Here is a 21138-nt window from a genome sequence, read left to right on the forward strand (position 1 = left end):
GTCACTCTTGGGTAGCTTTCGAAGAAGTAGACATGACCTGGTTCCATCTGTTTTCAAATAATCCAGGAAAACCAGAGTATGGGTGGTGGTTCCTCTAACTCAGGACCGGATCCACCAATTTGTTATGATGTCTCCTGTTATACTCAGTTACCTCAGACATAATGTGTACATCCAGGGCATTTGTGGGATCCAAGACCTTTGAGACATACATTGTGTTCTCCCTGCTGCCCTCGACATCTCTGCTAAGTCCACCGGGTCAGCTGAGACGACAGGGGAGGCAAAGACCTCATTTGTAACTTGAAGGCTACAACATGCTCTCAAGCTTTAATGTGCCGGTTGCACAGGAGCAAGGGAGACACAGTATTACCTCTTGCCAAATTCTGATATTTCAGACCGCACCAAAGGTTCTGGATTCCCCAAGTCTGACTTGAAATGCATAATCTGAAATCTTAAATCCACTGTTAGAGAGAAAGGTTTTGTTTTGTTTTTAAGTAAGTTGTTATGATCAGGTTGCAGCTTCTTAGGGCTCAGGCAGGATGGAATCCATCTGTCCAACATCATACCAGGATGGGAAGTTTGTTTCATAAACCACAGAATATATTTCCAGCCACGCAGTCCAGCACCTTTCATAACCCGCATTGACTTACCCTGTCACCAGGGTCACCAGGAGGACCAATGGGGCCTTGTGCACCTGCGGGACCCATGAGACCCTATAAATGCAAGCAACAGGAACTGGTTATACTGAATAATGTTATGCTCTGGTGGGTTTAGAACATTATCGATGTTGAATCAAAGAGCAGCAAAGGGATTTCTAGCCGCGCCAGTTACCAGTTTCTCAAACGGAAGGCAAGAATTCACAACTGTATTAGAAGCACTATTTCCAAGTGTGCCCTTTCGTTTGCATTGAGAAACTGTGTTCAGCACATTACTCAGGAGCACCTCTGCAAATTTCCTGCCCTACTACTAAGCTAACATAAAAACAATGTTTTTTATTAGCATGATATGTCTACTATCTAAAATTAATTAGATTGTTTAAAAATAAAAGCATATACATACGGGAGGCCCTGGGGGTCCTGGAGGTCCTTCAATAAGCATACCCTATGAAGAAAATGAAGAGGAAGAAATAGATATATTATGGAATACTGATATGAGAAAGGTTAAAAGCAAAGAAAATTCTCCATTCAGCACAACATCTATTTGTGTTGCAATATCTTCCCTTCTACAAATGTGTCCATACCTGACATATCTTTACCTGTTTATGTAATGATTAATCTATTTCTATAACTAGCAAAAAGACCATGGATTGGATCTACGACTCATCCCCACCCGCATTTCACCCTGTTCAGAAAGGTCTTGTGACTCTTAGTATACTATTTTTAGGGGATGGAATGGCTGCAGTGAGAAAAGGGATCATGGAAGTCCGTTTCAGTTCTGACAACTGATGCAGTGTGAGTAGAGAACCAATATGCCCCTTTTCCCCTTTTGGAGGCCACAGTTTATATTGCACAGCATTTCTCATTCTCAATGCAAGAAAGAGTAGCTTTCAATAAGAATATTCCTCAAAAACTATCTTCCACAAGTCCAAGTCCTAAATTGTATGACCAGTTTATAAACCTACTTTATAGGAAAACTTGCTCTTCATGATCAGATGTTTATTTCTTTGCTTGTTTGATCCACCTTGATATGGAGCTGGTGAAATCCTTCTTTGAGCCCAATATTTTTGGCCCCAGTGGAAGTACAGAAATTGGGGGATGAGCTGGAATTGTCATATCCTCTACCAGCTGCACTGGCTGCCAGTTGAAGTCTGGGCTTGATTCAGACTGTTAATACTAATACTTGCTAATATACTAACAGTTGTGCACTTGCTGGGGCCATTTTTGAAGCTGCCCTTTATTGATCAAATAATAGCAACTGCATGCCCAATGCACCCAACCTTTATATGAAACATTCACCCATTTTGCTTTTCAGCATGAAAGCAGTGTTAAGGTACATCCCTACTATTTGCTGAACTCTTCCTCCATTCCTGAGATTGATTGATTGATTGATTTTCCGATTTATATCCTGCCTTTTTCCTACAAAGGGCTCAAGGCAGCTTATATCTCCTCCGCCATCTTATCCCCACAACAACAACCCTGTGAGGTAGGTTGGGCTGAGAGTCTGTGACTGGCCCAAAGTCACCCAGCTGGCTCCATGGCCAAGTGGGGACTAGAACCCAGATCGTCTGAGTCCCGGTCCCATGCTCTTAACCACTACACCACACTGGCTCTAATGCTGAATTTTAAGCAGCGTTAGCCCTTGCTCCCATGAATAATCCAATGGTGGAATCTCATGACCAAAAACTGCATCATGATGAGTGGGGAACCCCTTTTTATATAGCAAACAACCATATCAAGGAAGACTAAGCTACAGTCTTCCCTGTATATCATGATCTAAACGCTCTGACTAGTTTTGTTTGCATATGTATTCAGTCATGCGGTCTGAAGTGGCTAAGTCAAGGAAGAATTTTATCATGGATGAAGCTGCCAAAAACTAAAATGCTATGATGGATTGGCTATATGACCTATAAGTTACAGATTAGCCCAATAGCCCTAAGTCCTATGGAGTTCTAGGGGGTTCATTCTTAAACAGTAATCTTACGAACAGTTGCCTGTCACTATTTTCTACTGGGACTTACTTCATGAGTTGATTGCAACGGATCAGAATGCAAGTCTGAGTGACTCAACTAGGTTGCAATAATGCAAGCAGGAATCAACTCAAGGAAGCATTTTAATGTCATATCTCTATTCGAGATCTAATATATTGAAAATATATGGCCAGGGAGTTTCATCAGGAGCATCCCTCTGGTTCTCAACATCTTTCCTGCAGAAACTGAGCCAAAACTAGATGCATGACTTCAGGACTGCTTTGTGTTGCTTGAGAAACTCCCTTATGCTCATGGTTTTGTTGATTTAGGATAGCAGTGTTTACACTGCCTTCCTCACACCCCTTTTGAGGGACTTTGCATGTGCAGAGCTTACAGCAGCTGGACCCCCCAGACATTCTATGGGTCATGTTTGTGCAAATGTCTCCCCTTATTATTGACAGCATGTTTCATTTCTGCCTTTGGACACAGCTGCTGTTTCTGTCCCACTATCTTCTGCAAATATCTACTGCTATGTTTTATGCTGGGTTAGAGGTGGGGGTAAAACCCACATTCAAAACCTCAGAAGGGTGGAAGGGCTGGAAGGGAACCCCCATGGTTTGGAAAAGCAAAGCAGCCAGGAACCAAGATCACTCCCTCCCAAAGTCCTGGGCCTGGATCATTATGTGCTTTTTCCAGCTGCAACCCTCCCAGCTGCCAGTACTGCTTGCCCCACCTCCTTTGCTAACTTAACTTCACAGAGGCACAGGGATAAGTTGGTGGGAAGTACTGGAACAGCAGTGGAAGTCGCACCTTTAAGAACCAGACACTTGAACTGAATGGCTCTTGCATCAGTCCAGGAATGTACCAGACCTTATCTAGTGAAACCACTGAGCTGAAAGGCAGTGGCACTATCTGTGCTTCTCAGCAACAGTGAGCAAGCTTTGGAATATAGTGTCTTCAAGATGAGAGGTTGTAATGGAACATCCAGGTTTTAAAGTGCAATCCTATGGCTGCTAGACAGAGTCTTAGCTCTGACCTCAGAAACACCCCTGTATTTGGAATGCGCTCCCTTGCAGCCAGGGTGAAAGAACTGTATTAGCTGAGACTATAAGAGTCAACCCCAAAGAAGGGCTTCTGGGGAAGACTAGAAGAAGAGGCAGCCTCCGCCTGCAAACACAATGCCCTGTGGTGCTTCAGCCCCCTCTCTTGGTGCTCTGAAGTGACATGTTTTGATAGACTAAATTGGCCATTGAAGTGCTTTGCATAGTGGGAGGATCACAGAGGGATGCTTGCAGCCATACTCTTTCCACTATGCATAATATGCCTGTCAGCCTCCAAGTTCAGACAATTATGGGGAGTTTCACTAGACTAGGCCCTTAAAGACTAAAAGAAAAGGCTGCAGCTGAGCATTGCCTCCATTAGCACCACTGCCTTCTCAAGCCATGTTTTGGCAAAGGGGGAACTGGCGAAGGAGAAGACTGGGGAAGAATGTATGGAAGTGAGGAAAGAGAGAACCAGTTTCAGATCAAGAACCAGGAAGGGAGGGATCAGTCCTTTGCTATCAGTCCTTACACATTCTGGTAAGGAGATGGTTGTCACCAACTGGCTTCCCCACATTTCCATCTGGAGATGAGCATGTGGTCATCTGATCTTTACTACACAGATTGGGACTACATCTATCCCACATGGTACAAAATCTCTGTGTAAATGGCTAGTGTTTTATAATCTACACAAGAATTGTACTGCTATATAAATGTATTTATAGTTATAAGATGTGATTCTTTGAGCATTTCAAGTCTTGCTCTTTAAGCCAACAATAATTTTTCAGAGTGTCCTAAAGGAAGAAATTAAGAATCCACAAGAATAAACACTGCTAGAATGATATGATAACAGCAACACTATGCAATTTATTTGATTGATACTGTTATACTAAACAGCTGTACATTCTGTCATTAGCATATGTGCATATTCCACATAGGGAAGGAGAATACAAATGTAAGAAGGCGGCAAGCGAATGAACAACTAAGCAATACAGAAGAAAACTGGGTGCAAACTATGCAGACTTCCATGGGACTATAAGCGGACCAGGGGTGCAATACCAAATAAACTTGCATAGGACTATACTGCAGGGTGGGACCCCAATCTGCACTTCGCATGGACTAATCTGGGGGGACTCAGCATGGTTTACTTCAAAGAAAGGATAGGAAGCTGTCTTGGTCCTTCTAGCTGAATAGTGTCCATATTGATTGGCCACAACTCTTCAGCTTTTTAAGGAGGAATGTTTCCTAGCCCTCCTTGGAGAAGGACATACTGCACAACTGTGTTACAGCTCTTTCCCAAAGCACAAGGTAAGGCAGACTGAAAGCTGCCCAATATAAAAGGTCAAGGGAAAGTACCCCCCCCAAATAACCCCCATTCTCCTTTCACATGTCACAATAGTCACTTGCTGCTTGATTTATCAAGTGACAACCATGCAGGTGAGAACCAACCCACAGAACATTTGAGAAATAGCTTTTAAAATACTTACAGGTTCAATCACAGCTGCTTCTCCCTTCTGTCCTTTTTCCCCATAAGCGACGTGGCCATTCACCTGATGAGTTAATAGAGAGGAAAATAGTTCAGAAAGTATGCCAGGCTTAAAGATCCTACTTCTAAGACAAGTAGGGGTATGCTAGATTGTTCTGAATTGTCTGATAGTGTGGATCATTAATTACAGATAGGGAGGTGTTAAAACTCTTTGAGTGACTTTCTGGACAGCTCTCATAATATCTGATTCACTCCTGTGAGCATTTTGGGAAAGGACCCTGAATCTGGTTAGTTCTAACTCTAGCTGTATTTCTTTTCTTGGACTGGCCTACATAAAATCGGCAAGAGATTCTGAGCATGTATCAAAGTGGATTTTAATTTTTTCCCTTGATATCTGGATTGTTTCCATAGGATCTCCAGGTGGAGAAAGGCATACCTAAAAAAGGTATGGGAGAAGTTTCACTTCACATAGGCAATTTCTTTCCTCTGTTTGACTAGGTTACGCTGATACAAACAGTTTATCTCAACTGGCTTCAAAACTTGGCAGAAAATAAAGCTAGCCTTCAATAGTACTGATGAATTGCAAAGCAAATTTCCACATAGATAGAATTGAATTTAAAAAGACTTCTATTTGCCACCCACTTTTGAGTACCATTTTAGGTTCCTTACTCTATAATGACTGAAAGAACTTTCCTTGCTAGAAAATGTAGAAATACAGAGCACGTCAAATTAGCTACAGGCAGGGATGTATGGATTCTGTTCCATTTGTGTTTTGCAGATTCTCAAGCATCTTCCATTCCACTGTCCACTCATTGACCGTTTTTCACCAGAACTGTTGTGCTACTTGGACTGCTTTGCATTGCCACAAGTATAAATTAGTGTGCATGCACACGTGTGAATTCTCATCAGCAGAAATTAACAAGATATTGTCGGGAACCACAACACGGATCCTACTTTTCTGCTCCATCTCTTTCCACATAATAGAAGAGGAAAGGCAAAGCTATTAAATCTACACAAGGCTTTCTATGGCTTCAGTGCTTCTGAGCTTTTCTACACAAGGCTGTTAATCGGCTGTTAATCCACAGTATCTATTTTGGGTTTTGTCACAGAATTGGCATCTGAGCACCACATGAGGAGCATTTCTTTTCCTGCTTTCCCACTACCTAACCTCCAGGTGGCACTGTAGGAGAAAGGAATGGAGCAAATGCACAAGAGGAAATTGTGCTTTCTTTCACATTCACAATGAAATGCTGGAAACAAAGCAACACAAAGCAATGTCACCTCTTGAATAATGTTGCTTAGATACAGAAGTGAGTCTGGAGGGTCATGACATTGTCTAGACAATCTGTAAATCATAAGCATGGATGACAAGCACAAGATAAACACCTTGTGCTGAAAAGCCCCCTGTATCATAGGAAAGGGCAGAAAAAGGAGACCACTTTTGTGAGGTACTAACCACTCTGCACATGGAAAGAGAATCTTGAATGTGCCCAACTTACGCTTGCTTCTGTCATATCAGTCTCTGCTGGAACACCAGGCCCAAACTCCTCATTAGTAGGGTTGGTTGGCTTCTCTTCATATTCTTTATATTCATAAAAATCATATTCGCCTAAATCTCCATCTACCACCAGTTCAGATTCACTGGGGTTAACTCCTCTGCTTCCATAATCTGTTTCCTCAGGTTTTTTAGTCTCTGAGTTATATTCCTCTCCCGTTAGGTATTCTTCAGCAAATACTTCTTCACCGGGAATTTGCTATTCATATAAGCAGCAAAGGTTTGGGGAACAGGACGAATATGTAGATTACTATTAGTAAAGCAAGGTAAGCATTCATTAGATTTGCACAGAATGGTTGGTGAAATAGCCCAACAGTACTACAGTGTGGCATCTTTTAATTTCTTTCTGAAAGACTGCAAAGCTCGTGGTTCAGAAGTATTAAAAGATCACCCAAAGCATATACAAAGGTGCATGAAAGTAGTGCTTTCATAAAGCTACATTCTCTATTAATATTATTTTCAAAATTATCACTTCCCTGTGATATGGAGGTATTTAGACATATTCTCATTAAGTCAGGATTGCACTCACTGAATTTTGGGGCATATGCCATACATAAAGCACAGCTGGTGTGTGTGTGTGTGTATAGCTGATATAATATTGTGTCTGTGAGTTACATCTAAGTTTTCATACTTAGATTCACACTTTTGCATGTCAGTTCCATAGCTCAAAATTGCACATAGAGTACAAGTCAAGTGGTCCATTATAGTGACTCATGAATTCATATTCTGTGCTTTAAATTGCTATCTAGTTTTGAGTTATTAACACTGCCTTTGCTGACCCCATCTAAATGTCCCCATCTAAAATAATAATTTTTTTTAAAAAGCTTGGGAGCAAATTGATTTTGATTATAGCAAGACCATAATCAAAGTGGAAGTGGAAAGAGCCACTTGGAATACCTTCCATGTAAATCTTGATGAAAAAATGGGAGGGAGTTGTACAAAAGTTGAACTGTGATATCAGAAGTGATAAGAAGTGGGGACTCTCCATTCTCCCACTGGTGCATTCCACAGGTTTCAGAATGCAGCAGAAGTGAGACTGTGCTTTTGTACAACTGTCAGGGTTAGTTCCAGATGTAATCATACTCAGGGCAAACCTGCTAAAATCAAGGAGGGGTTAAATTCATCAAGAGTAACATTGGTTTCCACGGGTCTACTCTGATTAAATCTGGATCCAGTCCTCACTGAACTAAATCAGGGTGGGGTTCTTGTATACCTTCCAGGTGTTTGATTGACAAGTATGAGGGGACTTTCAGTCCAACAACATCTGGAAGGGTATATGCTCCTCATTCTGGATCTAAATAGAGTATCCCAGAAATAGAATTCACTCTAAGCAGTGTGTTCTTCACTGATATATTACAGAAGCCCTGAATGAGGTCACTCCTTGTACTACAAATTCACACACAGAGCTTTGCTGTAAGAAATAAAACTGCATATATGCAAGCTCAGGATTTCCTTATAGGTTCAAGCTGTATCTGCTTGGGCTGTATCTTTACCCAAAAGATATGTACATCTTACATTTTTGTACATCTTATAAGCATTACATCTTGGTTCAAAACCTTAAAATACCTCTTCCATTTTTATTGTACTGCCATCACTTGGCAAAAAGTATAAAAATATGTGTGTTTAAAAATAATGGAGAGGCTTTCATTTTTATTCAAGTGCTAATTTTAATGCCATTTCCATTTATTCTTTATATTTTTCAAGTGGAGTTGGAAACGTGATTATTTACAAGAGGAGCAAATCAGGCTTCAGAATAAATATACCTTCAGTATTAAAGCAAAACCTTTGGAAATCATGGCTTAAAAACCTACTTTAGCATGCTTATACTTATGAAGCGAAATAACCACATTCATAAATATCACCTGGATATACATATTAAAACTTAGCAGAGTTAAGCAATAGAAAACAGAGGCCAGTTTTCAATAAACCTTTTTATTCATGGTCAGACAAAAGATTTATCTGAGATCCCAGTGTACAGCTTTCAAATGCAACTTGATTCTGCACAACAGAGATCTAGGCACAGACACCTTGATTCAGTCAGATAAATCAGTATATGAAAGCATCTTCTTTATATGAATTCCTACACTAGATTGGCAACCATGTGTCCAGCCCAGATGTGGATGGATGTGTATCTGGATGCTTATCCATATTATGTTCCACATCCAGATGTGATACATGCATCAAATTGACCTCCATTCACCATATGGTATGAATAGGGTGCATGTTTCCATTCACATCACAGTATGCACAGGAATCTGCATCCTGCCCACTTTCTTTGAGTTATGTCTGGAGCACACTGTTATGTCTGGAATTTAAGGACCATATATTTAAAAGTGTTATGAGTAAGATGGAAAACACAGGGTTGCATTAGAGTATACATCTCCAAAGACTGGGTAGGAGCATTCCCTATTGCCATTGGCTATCCATACACTGCATCCCTTTCCCTTAAATAATAGGCCCATTTGGACCATATCTTCTTCACCTTCAGGGCCTACTGAGCACCTTGCACCAGGAAATCACACATGTCTGAAAGATCTTGTGCTATACTTGTCGCTGAGCTATACTAAACATCTTCCTTGATATCCCAACTGGATGAATTCCTACTGAATGTATTTTAACAATCCCTTGAAATCATTTCCTGATCAAATGGTGCAGCAGCAAAACTATAGCTCTTAGAAATGTGTGGCAGTTCAGTCTTTAGGAGCTCGCTTAGAATGAAATGAGGTCAATGGATTATGGCTTGGTAATAATTCATTATCGACTAGAGACTGTGAAGTATCCTTGCCTGTATATTTTTCCATTCCTCATTACCTCATTTGGTCCTGTTGTTTGACTGGGGGTCGCTGTCTGGTAGCCCTCAGAGGTTCCATAGTCAGTTTCAGCCACATTATATTCATGATATTCCTCAATGACATTAGCCTAATATGAAAGACAAAATATGATGCTAAACACAGAGGAAAAATATTCAAGGGAAATCTTTCTTTAATTGGGTTATAGTATTAGCTAGAGGTGTATTTATCTACTGTGGGTTAGAGCTACTCATTTCTCATCATCAGAGATCTTCCAGGCTTGGTCTAGGAAAGATCTTGATTATTTCTTGGCTACCTTTACCCCTATTTTGCCTTTTGCTGCAGCTCGATAGCTTTTCTTCTTCTTGGATGAAAATGTTTCAGATTTTTTGAGTGTGAACTTTTGGGGGTTGTTCTTTGAGTTTGCTGCCACTGTCCTCTTCTTCTTTAGGGCTTTGTTCTTTTTCTAAAAAAAGGTGGTGAAAGATGGAATGGGAAAACATAAATAAACAAAGGGGGCACGGAAGCAAGACATGAAAGGAAGCAGAGTAAGCAAAGGCCACAAATGAATAAAAAACAATAACTGTGAATTGCGGTCAACCTTGCAGTCTTCTGCTGTTGAAGTAAAATGAGTTCCAGGGACAAACAGGAAAGGAAGGAAAGGGATGAAAAGCTTGATTAACACAAGAGACCATACAACAAACCACATAAAGACAGAGACATCAGACAACACACACATCACATGTTGTTACCTCAGGTTGTGCTATAGTCTCGTCGTATAGCGGGGGTCCCTCTGTTACAGTTTCAAGGTCTTTATAATCTTTAAAATCCCCATAATCATAGTCATATTCGATTAAATCTTCAGTTGCGTACTAAATTGCAAAAGGAAAAACACCAGGCATTCCAGGGTTAATGGTAAAGGGCTATATTAGCAGTTTGCAAAGCTCTTTCTTAACTTTTACTTACTTCAAGGAAGTATTACTCAGGAAAAGTTAAGAAAATTAAAGCACAGAATGTATTAGTAAGATTTGCTTATTTTCTTTGCTTCCAAATGGATGTGAAATAACCACAAATATAATGAAAAGGCAAGGACGGAAACTGAGATTCACTGAATAATGAGGTTTCTGACATGGTTTATGTTTCAAAGATTACCCTGTTTGTTATAGACATTACCTTGGACATTTACTATATAAATAGGCTTCTCTTATGTTTCCTTAATGTCCTTAGGCCCAAATGTGTCTGAAAGCAATATACTGTTAAAAATTACCTTCTGATCCTGCCAGTGAGAGTAATTTAGCAAAGATCCATAAAAATAATGCAAGACATGCAAAAAATAAAAAGGAAGATAAATGAGGGAGTAAACAAAGAGACAAGCTCATAACCATCCGACATGTTTCCAGTGTCTATCAACATATTGCATATCAGCATACGCAATATATCTGCTTCTAAATATGCAGTCTCGCATGCCAACATGGATCTCGGAATTGCTAATGATGAGCATGTGAAGACACGAACGGCACAGTTTCCATGGGGCTATGCTCATTCTGCATGCCAGGCTTAATGTGGTAGTAAAAGGAGTTGGCAAGGAACCACTTCCAACTACATCCAGGGAGTCCCATTTTGAATTCTTCCATATATTTCCTGCATGTGGAAAAGTGGCAGATTGAGGGGGAACACTCTAATGTGCCAGGGCAAAGAATGGCAGCGGTCTCTTTCATCCCCCCCTCATCTCCATCTTTGAGATGATATTCCATAGAACCTGAGGCTGTGTTCCTTTCATGTTGTGTCTCTAGCAGTCAGCAGTAGCACAGAATTGGGATAAGGCCATTGCGGGTGGGTGGGTTGGACAGCATTATCATTTCATGACATGAGGTAAGGTGTGCCATCCATGAGAGAGGAGAGGAAGGAAACAAACCTCACGCAATTGGCTTTCCAGCTATTTTTAATGCAGGGCAGCATTGCCAAACATGACCTCAAGCTGCAGTTTGAAGTGCTAATCCTGCCAACCTGTGTGCCCAAATCACTTGGTGGAATGTACAGTATGATGTGGGGGCATAACAATCCCAGCAGCCGTACTGCAGTTTTTCTAATCACACAAGGAGTCACTGCAGCCTTCTGTGATGCCCTGTGCCACCTATTTCGCTGTTTAGATGAGATGGCCACATGGGGGTACGTTGACCATTGAAACATCTGCACCAACACGTGGTTTCCCTCCTCATCCTATGCATGGCATAGAATGGTTATAAGCTTTCAAGGTTGGCAGAGTTACATCCAAAAATGCGATGCCCAGTGAAATAGTTCCAAGTAGCAAATGAAGTTGAAGCAGAGGAAGTCAGTCAGTAACGATGCACTGTGATATTCCACATAAGCTGACTTTACATGAAGGTAGGGAGGGGGATCCATGGGCCAAAGAGTGCATGTACAGTATGCCCATTTGCAGACCCTGCCCATTTTATTCCTGATTCCTTTGGTTCTGATCACACCCACTCTGGAATGAGGACATGAACAGGCTTTGTCTAAAGCAATGCAGATCCAACGGGGAAAATGTTCGCCAGCTCTTACATAGAAAAAGTCCACATTATCGCTCGAGTAAGACATGAACTTCTGCATTAGAGAATTCTAGGCCTACTTCTGCATAAAAGGAGGCCATTCTTGTGAAAGAATCTGAGGACAAAACACACTGCTTCAACAGCTTTTGCTTTTTCATCAGATGTAACCATTATATATGAAAGCTTGCATTTGAAAAAGAAAAGAAAATGGATATTACCTTTCAGTAATGCAGCACTTTTGCTTTAATGTGTGCAATGTTATTCCCAGCCAAAAGGAGAATAACCCCATTTTCCAAACATAATTATTAAATTGCATATTTAATAATTAAATGCAATATAAGTAAGCATTTATCTGGGGAAAATTGCTGAGGACAATGGCCCAGTCTCCCATTCTCACAAAGAGAAATTCTCACAGTCTTGTTCAGTCTTTTTCAGAATCTTGTTCAATAGCAGCACTGCAGCTTTTAAAAGCACTCTGATGTCCATCAGTGACGATCTTTTCATTTTAATCAGAATGGATATAAACAAACCGTAATAAAATGCAATTACCCACACATATTGATACACAGAGTATTAAAAAATAGCAGATTTCATGCACACATTCATTCCTGTAGAAAAGACATATGGTGACTGCTCACTAGTCTCCAGAGGTTCATCTAATTCTGGAGCATCGTTTAGGGTACACATTCAGATAATGGGGCCAGGCCTTGGTCTCACCATTTCCCCTTGTGAACAGAGGTTACACTCCAGACAGAAAACACACAACACTTCCCTGCATTGCCCCAGCTCCATTTGAAACATGGGCACTGAAGCCAAGCAACATTATCACTACAAGCCTCCCTTCTGCTTCCATTTCCTTTTCCATGTCCCTCATCCAAATTTTTCAGGTGATGGCAGCAGGTTGGAGGGTTTATGACAGAATCTTGAAAAATCCAGGGCCTCAAAAACCCTGCAAAATATAGCTCCATAGTTCTTGAGTCCTGGTTGCCCAAACATTTTGCAAGCCTCCAACAGCAGAAATGCCCGGTTTTGATCTTCGTACAGGGCTTAAATAAATGCAATACTTCAAGCATTGTCCAGAGCAATAGTGGCATACTTAACTGTATCACAAAACCACAATTCATTCTGTGCTGTGATAGTTAAATCTGTGGGTTGATCAGGAGGGAGAAAGGTTGCTTGCTGTCTCTTAGGGTTTCTCTACACAAAGCAGCTCTTGTGGGTTTGTGATCACTCACTCAAGGAAGTTTTTGGGGCTTTTTCACAACGTCACTGGCCTCCAGGGCCTTTCCCAAGTTTTCCAGTCTTTTCAGTTTTTTAAAAAAGCAACGAAAATCTGGAATTAAATTTCAAATCATGACAACCTGGAACAAGTCTTGTGAAAGGGGAAAATCTGCTATACTATGATTACACTGCATCAGAAATTCAACCTGCCAGAAAAAGCCCTGTATAAAAGAGGTATTCTTCCTCTGCAACAAAAACAGAAGAAGCCTTTATCCTGCAGTGGGTCATACTCCCATGTAGAGAAGCCTTTAGTGTTGTAACACACACATGAACATATCAAGCTTTCTGGAAAGGGTCTGTGTTACTCTGTGCTGTTCCCCAGAGAATGACTGTTCCCTTAAGCATTCCAGCATGTGTAACTCCTCTATTAACAGGCATGGCTTGAAAAGGTCCAGCTTTTCCTGCTGTGGCAATACAAAGAGGAGAAAGCCTTCATTTGTGGAATTTTTGCTGCTTTGACATTATTGAAGCCATAAGAACATCCCTGAGGAAAGGCTGGTAAGATCTGCCTGCCATACTACTGGACCACAATAATGATTGGGAAGTTTTAGTGAAAAAATAATGATGGTGGCGAAAACTACTCAAGGTCCCAGGGCTATCAAGTGCCTAACAGGTACCTCTGCAGAATTAGCATCTTTTTATGGCTTTGAGGGACAGGTCATAAACATGGGTCTAGAGATGATGTGGACAAGGTGCTTGAACAAGTATGTCCTACCAGCTGCTTACTTGACCCTTGCCTTTCATGGCTACTTACCAAAGCCAAACACAGGATTGGCTCCTTGATCTAGGAGGTTATTAATGCCTCACTGAAGAAGGGTTGGGTCCCTGGTTCGTTAAAGGAGGCGGTGATCAGGCCTGTCCTAAAGAAGGCATCATTATATGCTTTCCGGCACCAGGTCAAGACCTTTTTATTTTACCAATAGTTTAATGTTAATTGATTTTAATTGTATATTTAAATTAAGGAGAGCCACTGGTGAGAGCCAGTGTGGTGTAGTGGTTAAGAGCCTGGGACTGGGACTCAGACAATCTGGGTTCTAATCCCCGCTCAGCCATGGAGCCAACTGGGGTGACTTTGGGCCAGTCACAGACTCTCAGACCAACCTACCTCACAGGGTTGTTGTTGTGGGAATAAAATGGCAGAGGAGAGGTAACCTGCCTTGAGCCCTTTGTAGGAAAAAGGCAGGATATAAATCGGAAAATAAATAAATATTTAATTTATTTTAACTACTCTATTTTATGTATTCAGTCATGGTATAGCTAATTTATTTTGTTTAGGATTTAAATTATATTATATTGTAAGCCGTCCAGAGATGACAGTGATGGACGGCCTATATATGCCCTAAATAAATAAATAAATCGATCTGAGCCAAACTTGCAAAAATTTTTAAAAAGCCAGATGACTACTCTGGTATGAATGAATTCAGAACCTAGCAAACCTCAGTTCAACTGGAAAGAGGGAATCGATCACTCAAGCTCTTGGATGGCATTCTTTGTAAAGTATAGGTTCCAGAGCATCCAAGCCAAATGCTGCGAGGGAAAGAAGACACGCTTAGACACAGCACATTTCCCTGAAGGTGATTTTAAGAAGCACAACCCTGGTTTTTTTAAACAGAATTCTCTTCTGTTGCTGGCTCCGTGAAAGCTCTATTGAGAGAGAACAAATAAGTTGTATCCACAAAGGAATGTCACACCTCAGTGTCTGACTCCTCCGAAAAGCTTGCCAGGGAGACTGAATCGCATGTATTCATGTGCATCTCTGGGCAAATAAACAAAAAAGAAGGCAAATTTGTCAGTGACGAAAACTTCATTGAATTCAGTGCTATTTATTTCATGATGGAAGATGATGGGCAGATACAGAAAATCACGGCTGGGTTTACTGATCCTAAATTGCCCACTCAAAGCATGAAGATTTTCCACTGTAAGGTCGCTATCTGTCCCATGATGGGACTGGTCTGGCTGCTGGTTTCTGGTTTTTTGTTTTAAGTGCACAGCTGGCTTGCATTCTTCAGAGGTCATTGAAATGCATGCACACCAAGGCAAGGATTACACATCAGGAACAGGCATTTGCTCCCATGTAGCAGCTGGAAGTAGGGACGGTGTGCCAGAAGCAGGTGATTCTGACCCCATCCCTCCCTGTCAATCTCTCAGCCCATTCGGTAATTCGAGAGTAATCATACTAACCTGCGTGATCACATTTTAGGACATGGCCACCAAGCTAAGTGCAGCCAACCCACCATGAGGAACAGCCATGACTTAGGGGTAGTCTCCTTCCATATGCATCTGACCGCCCCTTAAGATCTGGGCAGACGCCCTTCTCCAGATGCCCTACCTAAAGGAGATTAGGAGGGTGACTACCCAGAGAAGGGCCTTCTCTGCGATAGTGCCCCAGTTGTGGAATTCGCTCCCCAGAGAAGTTTACCTGGCACTGTCACCCTATTCTCTTCAGTGCCAGGCCAAAACCTTTTAATTTTCCCTATCTTTTAAGACCTAACTGTTTTAATTGGGGTTTTATTGTTAGTTGAATTTTTAGGCTGTGTTTTAATTCTTTTACATTTTATATTGTTAAACCATCCCAAGACTTCAGTAATGGGACTGTCTAGAAAAGTTTAAAAAGAAAAATAAATAAATAAATAAATAAATAAATAAATAAATAAATAAATAAGTGATTGCCCAGCCCAAGCTCAGCATGGCCCCTGCCTGTACTCATAGGGAGCGGCTAGCAACCACACGGGTAACATGGAGCAAGACGGATGAATGTTCAGACTCATGTTCCTACTACAGCTGGACAGGGAGTTTTTGGACCAGCCTAACATTATAGAAGAAGGCTAGAGTGAGGGATGACCAAGCGTCTGACATGCCACAATGCAGGATGAGTCGGTCGGGAGTGGTGTACACAGCAATGTCAGCATACAAAAGGAACACAGGAAGTTGCCTTGCACTGAGTCAACCAATTTGTCCATCCAGACCATTGTTTGGTCTGCACTGATAGGCAGATCCTCTCCAGGTTCCCCTGCAAGGCATCTGTTCCGTTATTTGCAGCCTGATCACTTTCATTGCATACGCCAAGGACCGAACCTGCGAACGTCGGCATGCCAAGCACATGTCTTGCCACTGAGCCGGAACTGTACAATTGTTAGGCATTCTTGTTTATTTCTCACTTTCAAGTCAGCTGTTATGCAGCCTTTAATAGGGCTGCATGCAGTTTAATAATATTCCTATTCACAATGGTCGGATCTGTCTGACAGCAAAATTGGTGACTGCTTTGGATTGTGCCAATCTTGTGGCTAATAAAATCGCTAAGGGCAGGTTAGAAAAAGTTCTTCAGAGACCACAAAACAAACAGAAACATTGACTGAATCAAAAAATCAGTGCCAAGTATGTTAGAATTTTTTTCAAAAAAGAAAAAGGCACACAGTGAGTAAATTGATATTTATGCTAAGCATTGCCAGAAGCACAGTTTGAAAAGCCAGTCATTCATGAATGAGAACCAGCAAAGTTGCATATAAAAAACAAGGATATTTAGAGGGCTGAATTGCATCATACACAATGAACTGGAAAATATTTTAGCTCTTCTAGGATGTTGCCTTTGACATTTCAACAAAATGTAAGGTCACCAAAAAAAAAAAAAAAAAAGCTACATTTTGGTTGTTCATTGTATTCACAGAGTGGAAATACACGGTCCTTGTGAAATGTGGCTGTATTTCCTGCCATCTCATATTATCTTTAATTTGTGGAGAATCAGTAAGCATGTTTTAGTAGGTCATGGATTCAGTAAACTTTTGCAATCTAATAGGATGTCAAAATATGTGGACAGACCATTTGTGCATGGAGGGATGTTCAGGGTGATCCAATAACTGATAATTTTATTTTCCTACCTCTTGTACTAGTTGAATACCTTCAGAGGAACTCAGTGAGATTCACTTTATCCTTCTCTCCATTTTGTCCTGGTAATAACCTTGTGAGGTAGGATAGACTGACAGACAATGACTGACCCAAGGTCGCTCAATGAACCTCCTGGCCAAGTGGGGGCTGGAAACCTGTTTTCCATTCCCTCAGCGCAGCGTCACATCAGGCTGCCTCTCAGTGCTGAACTAGGAACTAGGTTCAAAGCAAGCCTTCTGAGACTTTGCTTGGCGTCGTTTGCCCAAGGATGATTTCTCAATGACCTGAATATGCTCCTTCTCTCCAAAAGAGTGCCAGCCATTTGTGGGAGCAAAAGCCCAGGCTCTTGTGTGGGTGCACAAGTCATTGCCTGGGCCATTTCCTTTCACACCCCAATCAAATTGGGGCTGAAACAGTGGTGTCTTAGGCACCGCCTTCTCCTTAACTCTCTGACAGCCTGAGATATGATCACTCTAAGAGCCACTTAAGCCGAGAAGAAGACATACATCTCCTTTGGTGCTATTCTGGTGGAACAGAGAGTTTCGCTAGGAAACAACTAGTCTGTGCTGTCCTCTGGTTCTCCAACATCGGAGACTGAAAAGACAAGAAGAGCCAGCCCATTGGTGCTGGGATCTCTGAACCTGGAAACCTGCATTGAGCCTTCCCTGGGAGTTCCTCTGAAAAGCATTCTGGTTAGCTAATGAACTCGTAACTCTTCCTTATCATGCCCTAACAAACATGTCGTGTTCTTTTTCTTCTTTATACTGACACTCTGCACGTTAGTCTTCCTGGCTCTGAAGAGAAGGAAACAGATCCTGCCAAAGTTCTCCCACTTTTTAGGGAAAGGTGAACAAGCAGCAGGAGCACATGCAAAGGATTAATGTGCCTCACACTAGATCACAACTTATAGCAAGCTTCTCAAAGGTTATGCACATATTCCAAGATTTAGCCGTTGAGGTGGTAAACTTCTTTCAACACTGTACCACTTGAGAAAGCACATAAGGACTCAGAGGATGGAATTCTCCTCCAAAGAAATAAAGAAATAAAATCTGGCACTAGATAACAGAGGTGTGCTATAGCCTAGTCTTCGTCTTGGCCTTGAGTTTTCCACATATGGGAATTTCTTTATTTATATGGATCAGCATTTAGCAGTATGAGCAACCAACCCCCTGCCATTTAGCCCAAGGTGGGACAGTCTAGAAACAGATCCACCACTTTATTCACTGTTCACAAGAACTGGGCAAAAGCTTCTGCTCTGGTTCATGCTTTCATACAAGGACAAGGAACGGTACATATTACTGATTATCTGATTCCTGTCTTCTTCTCTCACATGGGCTCACAGCAGCTTACATCAGGTTCCCTGCCCCCAAAAAAATGTATTAAAAGGGTTCTTCATGTATTGCTTTCTTCACACCTACACTAAAGATGGAATTAGACACTCAAATGGAATTTTATCCCATCATGAAATTCACCAGGATCCATTTCTACTGGCACCTAGAGCAGGAGGATTTGCTTTCCCTTTGCAGACTACTCTCCATCCTGAACCTCCTTACTGTCAGTGAAATTTTTGTGATTATGAATGACCAGTGCACACAAAACCAGACAGCCTTTTCTTTGATGGGCATCCTGATCAATCAGTTGTCTGGATTTTTTGTGATTGTTTTCCACCCATTCCATCCCACCATCTAGATCTAAAACCCTCTCTTGCCACTGTGGTGGTTCAGAGAATTAGGGTAACTGAATTTCAGTGCCTAATATAGTTAAAGATGAAGCCTAACTACTTTCTCCAACAGGCAATACAATATAATATGTTTGGTACAATAAGCAAATATGTGCCAACATTTGTAGCCTGATAGATGCTTTTTCTCCCACTGTGGAATTATATTAAGCCTATTCCAAGTTGAGTGGAGGGGCATTCACCCATCACTAACTGTCTGTAAAGGAAGTCAGATGCACTGAAATTCAGAAACAGTTTTCCTGTGATTAAGGAAAGCTTGGCCTGCAGCCACAAATATGCCTTGAAGATGTGATTTTATTATATTTCACAGGTCATTAGCGCATGCCCTAGCTAATTACCACAACATCTATCCTGCTGATGATGACTCATCTAGCTCAAGTATCTTTCCCTCCCACCCCAAAAGAAGAGAAATTGGCACTGTTTATATATAGTCTAATAAGGAAAATGCCTAGAGGGACATTGGTGGAAAATTTAGGCCAGCACATATATATATACACACATATATACATATGATAAATCATGTGTCTGTGTGAAATTACTCTGTTATTAGTTAATCTTTCATGTGTGTGTATGTGCGCTGAGAGAGAAAAGGAGAGAGAGAGATGCTCTTGGAGATGTGAGCCACTGCTACAAAGTGTATACATAAGTGATTAACAGCAGAATAGCTTCCAATTGCATCTACCTGTGAGTAAGCGGAGAAGCCTAATGAGGAAGCAATGAGAGATCAGCTACGGCAGAATTACATGGGGTGATGAAATTAGTTGGCACTGTTTTTGTAAGTATCCACCAACACTCGTCCTGGAACCAGGCCATGGTGAGAGCAGCTCACTGTCCATACATACATGATCCATCAACTTGCACAAGAGGGAGAAGGCCACACACATCTGCCTGCTCCCATGTCTCAAGAGTTTTGTGTGTTGAGTGGTGAACGAGTGAAAACATCTATCCAGCAAGAAGGAACGTTGCTCTTATCAGGGTTCTGCTTTACACAAAAGGTTCCGCTCATCTTCATGCAAATGCAGTTAGACAGCTCCTGGAGAACCTGCCCTTACTCATTCAACCAGGTGGAGCTGGCATATGTTAGCACAATGGGGCAGCTAACAGGGACAGGAACAGCTTTATGCTCTTACACATGCTAGTAAACCCAATTCAGGCATAGCTGAAAAGGGCTACTGTTCAGCAAATTCTGGCAACTAGGTCAGCTCCAACTACAGTGGCAACTATTCTTTCTCTGAATTCAGAATATGAAATCAAGAAATGAAGTCAGTTCCTGGGAAAAGTGGAATCTTCATATCTTTGCTCTGGCTTTTGCACAATACACAGTGGAGAGAACATTGGGTTCTTGCTTTCATCTACAAGAAATGGAGCAAACCTGTCATCTTACAAAGATAATTTCCCCAGTGCCTTCAGCCAGGCACTGAAAATAGGCAAATCAGGCAATTTGCCATTTTTTCTGGTAGATGCCTTTCTCTGTCTGGTGTATCTTGGTTCTCTGGTATGGATCATCTGGAACTTTCTCTACTGCATGCACCTTAGTATGTTATGCCTTGTATGCAACTTTTGGCACATAACAAACTGCTTTATACTGGGCCAGATTGTCCATCTTACTAGCATTATCTTCTCTGAGACACTAGTTCCCCAGGGCCTCCAACAGAGCTCACATGGCCACCGGACCTTCTGCAACTGAATTTGGGACCTTCTGCATGCAAAGTTTGTGCTCTACCACTTAGGGAAGGGCAAGGGATGGAGAATGAAGCTGTTTTGGGGGGTGGGAATCCACTGGGTCCCCTGGGCTCAGCTCCACAGACTCTGCATGGCTTTGTTTCAATCATGAGTCTGAGTTCCAGAAGAGCGCACTCCTCCTCTCTTTGGTCCTTTATTTATTGCTGTGATAAACTGTTCAATTAGCAACAGCTCTCAGAACAGTGAGCAATTTAAAACAATCTGAAGACATAATATGCATAGAATATATCACAGGGCAGTTAAGTTCGTCAGAGCACAACATCAACCAACAGTATTTATTTATTTAAAACATTTTTATGCCGCCCCATCGCAATGAAGCTGCGGGGCAGCTCACAACAACAGTAAAAAATGATAGTAATAATATAATACAATAATAAAGCCAGATTAAAAAATGCCAATGACATTTTGATTAAACCAGTATAAAATCTGATACTGTTATCATTATAATGATA

General features: G+C 41.4%; 1 protein-coding gene across 1 annotated transcript in view; it reads right to left on the reverse strand.

Moving 5' to 3' along the window:
* The window catches only part of COL11A1 (collagen type XI alpha 1 chain), a 229207-nt gene that overhangs the window by 153633 nt on the left and 54436 nt on the right, over positions 1 to 21138 (reverse strand). Inside the window, exons 6-11 of the mRNA XM_044432252.1 lie at positions 10246 to 10365; positions 9516 to 9623; positions 6649 to 6903; positions 5151 to 5213; positions 1057 to 1098; positions 648 to 710 (exon numbers count right to left, since the gene is read on the reverse strand). Coding sequence (XP_044288187.1) covers positions 648 to 710; positions 1057 to 1098; positions 5151 to 5213; positions 6649 to 6903; positions 9516 to 9623; positions 10246 to 10365 — 651 coding nt within the window. The remainder of the gene's footprint in view (positions 1 to 647; positions 711 to 1056; positions 1099 to 5150; positions 5214 to 6648; positions 6904 to 9515; positions 9624 to 10245; positions 10366 to 21138) is intronic.

The sequence above is a fragment of the Varanus komodoensis genome, unplaced genomic scaffold, assembly GCF_004798865.1.
Source record: "Varanus komodoensis strain SLA01 unplaced genomic scaffold, ASM479886v1 scaffold24, whole genome shotgun sequence".
NCBI lineage: Eukaryota > Metazoa > Chordata > Lepidosauria > Squamata > Varanidae > Varanus > Varanus komodoensis.